This window comes from Fundulus heteroclitus, unplaced genomic scaffold (assembly GCF_011125445.2).
Source record: "Fundulus heteroclitus isolate FHET01 unplaced genomic scaffold, MU-UCD_Fhet_4.1 scaffold_324, whole genome shotgun sequence".
Taxonomy (NCBI): domain Eukaryota; kingdom Metazoa; phylum Chordata; class Actinopteri; order Cyprinodontiformes; family Fundulidae; genus Fundulus; species Fundulus heteroclitus.
The window spans coordinates 139746-151690 of record NW_023396734.1 but is presented as its reverse complement, the minus strand read 5'-3'; the positions used below and the strand labels follow the sequence as shown (position 1 = coordinate 151690).

The following is an 11945-nucleotide window of genomic DNA, read 5'->3' as shown; positions in this document are numbered from 1 at the left end:
GTTTGAAAAGTATGATATTTGGCATTATGCACTTGTAGACATACTTTTTCTGGATCCATTCAAGGGACTGTGTGCAAGTTCCGAGAAAAGAACCTTTCACGGTAAGCTTTTAAGGTGTATGCATATTAACTTTCTGTCCCCAAACACATGGGGTAGCCTAAGAGAAATAAAAGTTCAAGTTGTGCCTTCCAAACCAACATTTACAAATGGGGTTCAAAGGAATATAGGAAACTTTGGATCTCAGGTTTCATTGTGGCCAAATGTCAGTTGAATTCATACTGTATGTAGGAAATCAACACAAGTTGGGGGATAAGGTGAGTTTGGCACCGATGTGGTGATAAAAAATACACATTGAAGACAGAAGTTAGGCCTCTATGGCGTCCCATGTGGTTTTGCCAATGCTGGTTTATGTGCCACACCCAATGGGCCTTTACAAGAAGCTCATCCTAGTCCAGTAGCCACTAATACCTTTTGTTTAACAGCTGTTTTTTGCAAGAAAGATTCCTTGCCTTTGTTTTGTTAATAATTAAAAATGGGATGATCAAGTTATATCTGTGTGGTGATTTTGATTGATTGTGAAGCCGTTGCTTATTTGTCTGAGGATTATAACATAAAAAAAAGAAAACTGCCTTAGGTGCCCTAATAGAAGCAGTGGGTTTTCAAAGTAAATGAAAGGATTATATTAAATACCTCATTTATGCATAAATCAACTATTTAAACACCATAGTATTTTTTAGAAAATACTAAATAAAGTACATTAAAATGCTCACTGTTTGGTGTTACATTAATTCAATTTTGATTGATTCAGGTTTTTCTGTATGTGACCTACAGATTGACAGTCAATCTCAGTCAAAGGAAAACTTGGCAGATGGGTTGGTGTGACTCAGCTTGATCATTGTTAATCTTTCCCCTTTTTTCATATTTTAGCTGCGGACTGATGCTCGCCCTCTCCACAAATCTTGTTTTATGGATGACTGAAGTTACAGAGGAGTCCCTTCACCAAACAATTTCTCCTGAGTTCTCAACCGGCCACGCTAAGCTCTCAGGACGGCAGTAGTACATCAAGAGCGGTAGGCTCAGCAAATGAAAGCTGATTTTTGCAGTCAATATGCAGAAACAATGGAACACTTTTATATCGTGTTATATGATTTGTGGTCTTACAGCCAGTTATGGAGATGACCAGTGTACGTGCAGCCACACTTCCTGTGACATCTTCAAGGATGCCTATTACTACCTGTACCCCTTCAACATCGAGTACAGCCTCTTTGCCTCCACCATGGCGTTCGTCATGTGGAAGAATGTGGGCCGAGCAACGCCCGAAAGCAACCACCACCACCACCACGCCAGATTCAGCCTCAAGGATGTGGTCATTGGCCTCGTTTTGGGCATCCTCCTCGTGGCAGCAGGCATCGCGACCTTCGTTGTGTATGAAATCGATATGAAAACGAATTTCTCTGACAAAGAAAGCCATGACACAGCATTGATGATGCACTTTGTCATGAACATAGTCATTGCGACCACGATGTGTGTCTGCACCATCGTCGGAAGCGCTATCTTCATGGTGGACCACAGGGAGCACATCTCGGAGAAGAACCCCACCCAGAGTCTGGACGTGGGGCTGCTGGTGGGTGCCTCACTGGGGAAATTCATTGTTAGTTATTTCTCCATTATTGCCATGGTTGCAACTGGGGCCAAGGGCCACCTGAACAGGCTCAACTTGAGTTGGGGCATACTGATGGTACTCCAGCTCGGCCTACAGAACTTTTTCATAATTGTGGGCCTGCACCGGGAGCCCTTTCATGAGGCTGAGCCTGACACAGTGGTTGCAAATCCATATGCAGCGGAGTCCAGCAAAGATGGAAGCGGACTACAAGTTAGAGACTTAGGCCAAAAATCCAACCCTGACACTGAAGCACGTGGCCACAGTAAGGCAGCGGAAGACAGACACAAACAGCAGTGGAAGAGGCGAGTGTTGAGAGAGGTCTGCGCGTTCCTGCTACTGGGTAACGTCATTGTAAGTATCTTTCTCCCGTTCTCTCTCACATTCACAGCAGCCAACTTCCCGGACGCTAAGCCTCTTCTTTTTGTATTTCACAGCTATGGATCATGCCAGCCTTTGGTGCTCGTCCCCAGTTTGATCACGACACTGAAACACAGTTCTACCAGTTCAGCATGTGGGCTGCTGTTGTGAACGTGGGCCTTCCTTTTGGCATCTTTTACCGAATGCACTCCGTTGCCAGTTTATTTGAAGTCTACCAGAAGTTGTAAATAAGCACATAGAAAAGAGTGTACAGAAAGTTGTAAACTGGCATTTTTAACTGTTTTGTGGAGCCTTTTTTGATTTGCATTTTTTGTCAAGGAGAAACTAAATAACTTGTTTTATTTTTTTCTATTTTTTATTTAGTAGTATGTTTATGCAACAATGTAAATATATTAAAACTTTATTTTTGCAATTTAAATGTCTTGTAAAGCTTATCTTGTGCAATCCAGTTTACACAGTAATATCTGTTTGCAAGCAATAAAAAAGAAGAATCTAAGTCCAAGCCAATGTTATTATTATTATTAAATATTATTATTATTATTATTATTATTATTATTATTATTATTATTATTATTATTATTATTATTATTATTATTATTATTATTATCATCATAAATTGCAGTTGACTTTGCTGCCCTTAGTCTAATGTAAAGCAATACATTTGTCAGAGACCATGTTTTGGTGCACAATTAACAACCATGGTTTCCCATTATTAGTTCTAAAATTAATAAATAAATGTATATACATAATTGACCCAGATTTAATAACGTGAATTTTAGTTTTGAAAAATCATCCAGTTGGTCCCACAATAATATAACTAGGCGTTATATCAAAACTAAAGTCATAGAATAGAAAATATCTCATTCATCTTAAATCTTATGCTTTCTAAAGGAACAAACGGGTATGTGCTTAACGGAGCCCCCTGGTGGTACAAAAGTGTCACTATAATACCCAAAGAGCAAGCTTGAAAAGCTGGGCTCACAAAACCTTTACGTTCATAATCTATAAAAGAACAATGGAAAGTGTTGCCAGCAATGACTTATTTAAAAAAAAAATATAAACCTATAGAAAAAACTATAGAATGACATTGTTAGGACTCAGCAGGCAACGCCAGTCAGGCCTCTGCTGGCTCTGACCCCTTTGAGTAAGGAATAACCGCAGCGCTGTGTGGGCGTCCCTACTGCATGTCATTACCGGGTGTGACGTCATCCTCCCATTGTTTTGTTTTATTCTTATTTCCATTATTTTTTATTAAACAAAGCATACATTGCAAAATCTTGCAGAGGTACACAACAACTGCAAAACTGCAATAATGGAGGAAAGAACACAATAATAACGGATTACGGTAGGGTGACCACGCGTCTGGCGTAAGGCAGACAGTCTGAGTTTTGAATGCCCCACCCAAATATTTGTCTTTCGTTTTGAGGCACTAGGCTTGGGAGCAGATTATTTTTTTTTTTCAAAGGGTATAACTGCGGAGACAACCAGCAGCAAACACGCCCCTCTGGGAGGTCCGACAGTGTGGGTGTGTTGTTAGTGCAAATGCTTATTGGTTTGTTTATTTACCAACCTCAATCCCAATTTTTTTCCTTCCATTTTCTTCATTGTCACTGGATTTGCCTTCTGTCGTTTTTCTGCTGATTCCCCTGAACACCTTTTTTACTTGTCCTATCGCAAGTACATTCTGGAGAGACATCAAAGAAGGGTTATGTTGAAAATAACTAAACATTCTACAGTTTTCAATCACCCATCATGTGTACTATGTTGATGGTCTAGATAATGAATCGTCTGATGTGGTAAATATTGTTTTCTTGCTAGCTAAGTATTACATACACTGCTGTTCACTGAAAAAAATATATGTACATTTTCCATCTACTTAGGCATAGTTACTTTAGCACAATTGTTTTATGTTAGCAGGGTAGGACCTGAAACAATTGCGTCAAAGTAACTAAATATGCCCAAGTAGTTGCAAATGATGCATGAAATCTTTAAGTGGAAAGACTCTCCTACGTGCTTCCCTGTCTCCCGCACTCCCTGTTGCCTTCTACGTCATAACACTGCCCATGCTCCACCCTGTACAGCCTGTAGCCTAAACAAACATCTTAACCATTCTCCTGCCTCACGAGTGTGTTCTGCACGTTGGCCAAACACGAAAACACCATGACAGACATTATGACAATATTATTCTACCTGTATCAATTTCATCACATTTATTATAACAGTTGTGGCATAACTGTTCCACAAAGTTACTTTTAATTATAAAATGACTTATATGGATCATGCCAACATTTTTTTACAGAAACCGATACGTTAGTGGCTTATTTTCAAAGGCAACACATGGCTGAAACTATAGTACACATTTAGATTTAACTCAGGCAAACTGACGGCCACCCTTTCTCTGGGTCCTTCCACGCCACCAGGTAAAATCCTGCGTCAGAAATGCATCAACTGGTGATTTTCTTTTAATAGTTATATTTTTTTGTCGCATTTAGGAGCGTATTGCATATTTCAGTCACATTTTCGTTAATATCTAAAATAGACAAAAATGCGTGCTTAGAGTCGGCAGCAAGATTCTTGTTAATCTTTCTGGTGGATTTTGTTGTGCGTTCTATTTTCCAGGACTCTCAAGAGTCTCCTTTTTTTGGTGAGGAGGACGAAACCTTTAGGCTAAAATGATCTAACATTAGGTGAAATTGTTTGTATGTGTACTTGCTGCTCAGTGAGGAAAAATTTAGCATTTTAATTGTAACGTGAGGACATGTAACCCTTCTTTTTGGTCCCCGCATTTTTTGGGCTAGAGTTAAGAGTTAGGATTAAGGTGTCAGTTAGGTTTAGGTTAGGATTAGGTTTATACTGGAAAAGGTTAAGTTTAGGGTTAAGGTCAGAGTAAGTACCCATAGATAGGATTGAAAATGAAAGGAAGTCAAGGCACGATCCTCAGTAAGTATTTAAACCAAGGATGTGTGTGTGTGTTTACACCCTATCAGTACATTATCATTACCAAGCGGATCTTTGAAACATAAAATGCAACGGATGTTGCAGACACCCTTTGGCATCCTTCTTCCACCTCTTAATCCGGACATGTACCATCTTTGTTTATTTACTATGTGAATTTCTCAGTTTTGGCTTTATTCTCTGCATGGTCACCATCATCCTTTTGCTGTTGTGCGACTTCTGGACTGTGAAGGTTAGTAAAATACTTAGTAATAGGGTTTGTGATTATTTTTATTTGTTTATAAAACAGACCTACATGGAATTAATAGTAACAAACACATTAACTAAACCAGGCGTGGAATTTTCATAGAAAGAAATTCAAAGAGGTATGAGAAATAGCGTTCTTATATTTACTTGGAATATGGTCCAACCCATTCTGACCCTCTTTGTTTTTCTTCTCATAAAAAGGCAACGAAGGAAACAGAAAACCTGAAACTGAACAGGAAACCTTCAGACAAAAACAGTTTCAGAATCGAAGGGATCCATTATATTCGCTTGATAAGGTAGAGGGTCTTCTTAAAGTTCCTTCACATGTGGTGGTTCTGAGGAAATTCAGTGTCAGATTATAATGAGGATAAAAATGAAAGCTTAAGCGTTTTTTTGTAAAAACATTTGGTAGCTTGAGGACGTGTAAATGTAAAACTGTATAAATATAAAAATGTTTTTTGACCAAACTGTATGTTTCTTTGTGAAAGTTTATTATAGTTTGCTATTTGATCAATTCTGATACATTTATAACTATGAAAATAAAATAATTATCTACAAATAGCATTTTTGAGAATGTTTGTTTTGTTTTTCGGTTTGTCCAAAAAATGTGTCAAATATGTACTTATTTTAGAATATTTCAGCTAGGGGCTCTTTTAGTAATAACATTGGATAAATCTAATTTAGTAGGAGGGGGAAGGGGACACTCCAGGTAAAAATTTGTCCACACGGTGGCAACAAACATCATGGTTAAAGTATTAACCATGTGTTAAATTATTTGGCAAATAAATGCACTTTAATATACCTAGCTTGATTATTATTGATAATCATAATAATTGATTATTAGTTATTGTATCTCCCCATTGCACCCCCTTAGTAATGAGGACTGCTCGTTACTAAGGGGGTGGAGCTGTTTCAGTTCAATTTGCATGTTATCTAAGCCATTACAAGGTCTTTGTTGGACAGTAGTATAAAGCTTGTAACTCCACACTACTCCAGACGTTTTGAATTGAGAAAGCTTCCAGGACACGAAGCTAAATATTTTCAAACTTTGGACAAAAGTCCAGTTGTTTTGTTTTTTGCTTTTTTGGAATGACCATTTTCACCAGCATCTAGTTGCTTTAGACCACGTTACATTCTTTCTTAGTACCAGAGACCAATCTATATGCTCCCTTGACCAAAATTATTTGCTTTTGTATCACATTCCTTTCACGATGATGAAGGGTCCCCACAATCCCTTCAGTTTCAGTAATGTCTTGGACAGCTCCTGACCCAGGTCGATCCATCCATTCATTATCTATACAAGCTTATCCCTCATGGGATCGCGATGCGTGCTGGTGTCTATCTCCAGCTATCAATGGGCGAGAGGTGGGGTACACCCTTGGCGGGGTGTACCCCACCTCTCGCCAGTCTATCACAGGGCAACATAGAGACAGACAGGACAAAGAGCCATCCACGCACTAAGGAGAACTTCGAGAGACCAATTAACCTAACAGTCATGGTTTTGGTCTGTGGGAGGAAGCCGGAGTACCTGGAGAGAACCCACCCACGCACAGGGAGAACATGCAAACTCCATGCAGAAAGACCCAGGGTTGGAGTCAAACCCAGGACCTTCTTGCTGCAAGGCATAGTGTACTTATGGGAGGCCTAGTACCTATTTGCTTTGGTAAATTTAGGTAGTGACTTTTTTTGCCTCTGAAAAGCTGTGTATTTGTTTTGAATTTGTTTTACTATACCCTTCGATGTGAAGCTTGCAGTTTGCTTATATTATTTACTGTATTTCTAGTTTTTAATAAAAAGTGGCCCTATACACGAGTACCTTGATGAAATAGTTGGAAATGCTTAAGTACTGACAAGTAACATGGTTTAAGACAACAGTGCTTTTAGCAAATAATCCTATTATAAGGATCTACATCTATTATTAATTTAGGGATCAAAGACAATTAGGTATTATCTGCTTGCTATGTTACTCCCAAAAAGTAAATTGGTGAAATCTGCAATCATAATGTAGAATATTAGAGGATTTGGCAGCAATGTATACCACATTAACAATAAAAGGTCTTATCCAGCTTATCTGCAAGCATCTAATAATGTTCACTTTCTGCTTGTTTGGTGTCATAAGCAATCTGACCATCTTCAGGAGCCTTTGAGAGTCCTCAGACGCATCACGCCGTATGATGCTGATGTCACCTTTGGCTTCTGCAGAGATCAAAGTTATAGATAGAGTTGGTCACTCCATGGGACAAAATTCACTGAGAAAATGCTTCAGTCTCGATATGTGTACCCTGTTCCCCTGGCAACAAACCCAGACTCATCTCCATCCTCGTTTTCTTTGTGGTCTCTGGCATTTTGACGTTTTTACAGAAGCAGGCATAAAAGACAAACCCATCTTGAGCCACCTTTGTCAACACTATTGACACCAGGATGCTTGTCACCATCAGGACTTAAGAAATTCAGAAATGGATTCCTGTGCCGCATTAAGATGATAATAGTTATTTGTCTTGCTTATCATTTTTTTATGTTTTGCTCTATTTGCACAGTACAAATCGTTTTGTCTGTACCCCGACTCACAGCATCTACTGTCTTCAGGGAGCACGTTGGTGAGGATGTTTAGGAACAAGATGAAACTGAGCACCAACGTAACCTTGAACGAGTTGCGTTCACCACCTTGCAGTGGCAGAGCACCGCTGAATATATCAGCCAACACAATCAGTAAATTGGGCAAGAGTAATGTGATGAAGGGTTGCTATATCCTGATCTCCACATGCAAGTTTTTTTTAAGGGTTTTAATAAATCTTCCAATAATTTTGTTAGAACATGCTGAGAGTTCCTGCAAGCTACCAAAGAGCAATGGTTCTGGGTGTAATACTTTATGGGAACAGAATATATAAAATGCCAGCGTGAGCAGAAGGGAAAAGAGCTCTGAGTGCCTTAAAGTAAATCAAATAATCCTCATACTGAGATCAAGGCACATCAGTGAAGACGCTGTCAACGTCCTGCAGTGTACCAGAAAGAACCACATTAATATAAACTGTAAACTCAGTTTTCAAAGGAGAAGATTTAAATTGTCATTTTTAACAATCATATTATATCAAGTTAAATTTTCTTACATGGATTTCATTAACTTTACCTGATCACAATTAGTAAAAACAATAAATCACATGGCAGCAACCTGATGCATTTAAGCATCTAGCTCTGGTATTTACAGAAACAATAAGTAAGAATAACACCTAGTAGTTAAAATTTAGAACCGAACAGACACACAGCCTGTAGTTTCATAACGCTCCGTTGATTCTGGGAAACCCCACAGAATTTTTCTTCCACAGGACAAATTTATGATGTTGTATTCTGTTCTATTTCTGGGCCGCTTCTCTTACTGGCTTCCATGTTTGCAGGCAAATCTAATCTATGCTTTTATATTTAGACGAATTGATTAGTGCAACAGTGTTTTCACAGGTCTGCCTAAAAAGCGGATCAGACAGCTGCAGCTGATCCAGAACCTGCTGCCCGCGTCCTCACTAAGACTAAGAACGTAGAGAATATGGACCCGGTTCTAAAGTCCTTCCATGGCTCCCTATATCTCAGAGAATAGACTTTAAAATACTTCTGTTGGTCTATAAATCCCTGAATGGCTTAGCACCTAAATACATCACAGACTTGTTATCAGGGCATCAACCCTCCAGACCACTAAGGTCTTCTGGCTCCAGCCTGCTCTGCAGAACCAGAACCAGAACCAGACATGGAGAAGCAGCATTTAGTTCCTATGCTCCACTGATCTGGAACAAACTTCCAGAAAACTGTAAAAGTGCTGAAAGCCTGAGTTCCTTTAAATCAAGATAAAAAAAACACATCTGTTTAGGATTGCATTCAACTGTTCTAGTTAAACTAATTTACTGAAACATCATTAGTTAAACTTTGTAGTCCAGCAGTTTTTAAAATTATTCATATTTGGTTTCTGTTTCCATTTCCTATTTTTTATTTTGCTTATTTTTTCTAAATTTTTTCCAACTTGCTTTTATTCTGTTTTTATTGTCCTATATTTTAATCATGTCAAGCCCTTTGCATTATCTTTGTACTGAAATTTGCTACAAATAAAATTGCCTAGTGACCAGTTGGCAAGGCATTCTTATTTGAAGCACATTTAAGTAACAAGACAATTCAAAGTGCCGTAAAAGAACGGAACAAAGAAAAGCATACCCCCCCCCCCCCCCCCCCCCCCCAAAAGGTGACCTCTGCTCCTTATTCTGCAGGCTGTAAAACCTGATAACCCTCCCTGTTCTTCCTGCTCTCAGACACACCTTGAAGCTGGTGGAGCAACATCTGCTGGAGGTGAAAGCTGATTGGCTGCAGCCTCTCTGCTCTGACACGTGATTCGTAGATCAGAGCTCAGAGCTGTTGCTGTTTTCAGGAAGTGAAACTCACACAGTCACTGTGACCGAGAGGAGAAATGGAGCAGAACCAGCTGGACCGAGAAACCTTGTCCTGTTCGATCTGTCTGGATCTACTGAAGGATCCGGTGGCTATTCCCTGTGGACACAGCTACTGTATGAAGTGTATTAAAAACTTCTGGGATGAAGAGGATCAGAAAGGAATCCACAGCTGCCCTCAGTGCAGGGAGACCTTCACACCGAGGCCCGTTCTGAAGAAAAACACCATGTTAGCAGCTTTAGTGGAGCAGCTGAAGAAGACTGGACTCCAAGCTGCTCCTGCTGATCTCTGCTATGCTGGACCTGAAGATGTGGCCTGTGATTTCTGCTCTGGAAGAAAACTGAAAGCCATCAAGTCCTGTTTAGTCTGTCTGGCCTCTTTCTGTGAGAAACACCTTCAGCCTCATTATGATTCAGCTGCATTTAAGAAACACAAGCTGGTGGAGCCCTCCAAGAACCTCCAGGAGAACATCTGCTCTCGTCATGATGAGGTGATGAAGATGTTCTGTCGTACTGATCAGAAGTGTATCTGTTATCTCTGCCCTGTGGATGAACATAAAGGCCACGACACAGTGTCAGCTGCAGCAGAAAGGACTGAGAGGCAGAGAGAGCTGGAGGTGAGACGAGAAAACATCCAGCAGAGAATCCAGGACAGAGAGAAAGATGTGAAGCTGCTTCAACAGGAGCTGGAGGCCATCAAGCACTCTGCTGATAAAACAGTGGAGGACAGTGAGAAGATCTTCACTCAGCTGATCCGTCTCATCCAGAAAAGAAGCTCTGATGTGAAGCAGCAGATCAGATCCCAGCAGGAAACTGAAGGGAGTCGAGTCAAAGAGCTTCAGGAGAAGCTGGAGCAGGAGATCACTGAGCTGAAGAGGAAAGACGCTGAGCTGAAGCAGCTCTCAGACACAGAGGATCACAACCAGTTTCTCCACAACTACCCCTCACTGTCAGCACTCAGTGAGTCTACACACTCATCCAGCATCAAGATCCGTCCTCTGAGCTACTTTGAGGATGTGACAGCAGCTGTGTCAGAGCTCAGAGATCAACTACAGGACATCCTGAGAGACGCATGGACAAACATCTCACTGAGACTCACTGAGGTGGATGTTTCACTGTCAGAACCAGAACCAGAGAGCAGAGCTGGATTCTTGAGATATTCATGTGAAATCACACTGGATCCAAACACAGCAAACAGTTATCTGTTACTATCAGAGGTGAACAGGAAGGTGACATGGATGAAACAACCTCAGTCTTATTCTAGTCATCCAGACAGATTCACTTATTGGTATCAGGTTCTGAGTAGAGAGAGTCTGACTGGACGTTGTTACTGGGAGGTGGAGAGGAGAGAGAGAGTTTATGTAGCAGTCGCATACAAGAATATCAGCAGAGGAGGATATGGGAATGAATGTTTATTTGGAGCTAATGACAAATCTTGGGCATTAGTTTGTTACCAAGGAGGTTATACATTTGGTCACAACAACATCTGGACCTCCATCTCAGGTCCTGGTTCCTCCAGAGTAGGAGTGTACCTGGATCACAGAGCAGGTATTCTGTCCTTCTACAGCGTCTCTGAAACCATGACTCTCCTCCACAGAGTCCAGACCACCTTCACTCAGCCGCTACATGCTGGAGTTTGGGTTTATCCTGGAGGTTCTGCTGAGTTCTGTAAACCCAAATAGACAGAATCCACTGAAGGTGGAGTTTGATTCTGGTTTTTAAATCTCCAGCAGATTATTTTCTCGATCTTTGTTGTTTTATGTCTAAACTGCACAGAAATCAATAGCCAGAGATTGTCAGCACTTGTTTTTCTTCAGAATTGATGTTCTGGTTCTGTTGGGTTTGTTCATTTCTCAACATTGTTTTCTAAACCAGCTGATCAGCACCAGAATATTTGCTGTTTTTCCTCCTTGTTGCTTTTAGCAGCAAAAACTGTGAACTCAGCAATAAAATGTCAAATGATTCCCCAGGTTTAAAAAGTGGAACCAGTTCTTTGATCCGGTTCTGGTTTGGACCCGTTTTGTTGAGTCCAGACACACATGAGACAACAGATATCATCTAATATTGTAAATTTCTCATCTGAGAATTATCATATTTTGAATGTTTTACTATGTTTAACCATTCATTTAAAACATCTTTAAGGTAAATAAACTCAAAACAACAAAATCACCACAACTCTAATTAGTATTTCAGTAAAAATGACAATGCAGCTGTACAATATAGTTTTATTTGAAACTTAAAACTTACAGGATGTGTTTAGCAGCAAAATCTGTGATTAA

General features: G+C 40.0%; 1 protein-coding gene and 1 pseudogene across 1 annotated transcript; both read left to right on the top strand.

The window, feature by feature from the left end:
* Positions 1 to 11: 11 nt before the first annotated feature.
* On the top strand, positions 12 to 2272 carry LOC118559599 (annotated as a pseudogene).
* A 7414-nt stretch (positions 2273 to 9686) lies between these two features.
* LOC118559600 (tripartite motif-containing protein 16-like) lies at positions 9687 to 11360 on the top strand. Its single transcript, XM_036130290.1, has one exon. The coding sequence runs from the start codon at positions 9687 to 9689 to the stop codon at positions 11346 to 11348; it is 1662 nt and encodes a 553-aa protein (XP_035986183.1). The 3' UTR covers positions 11349 to 11360.
* The last annotated feature ends 585 nt before the right edge of the window (positions 11361 to 11945 follow it).

Excerpts from the sequence above, each read along its gene's own strand:
- LOC118559600 (XM_036130290.1), top strand. The coding sequence starts at position 9,687 with ATGGAGCAGAACCAGCTGGACCGAGAAACCTTGTCCTGTTCGATCTGT.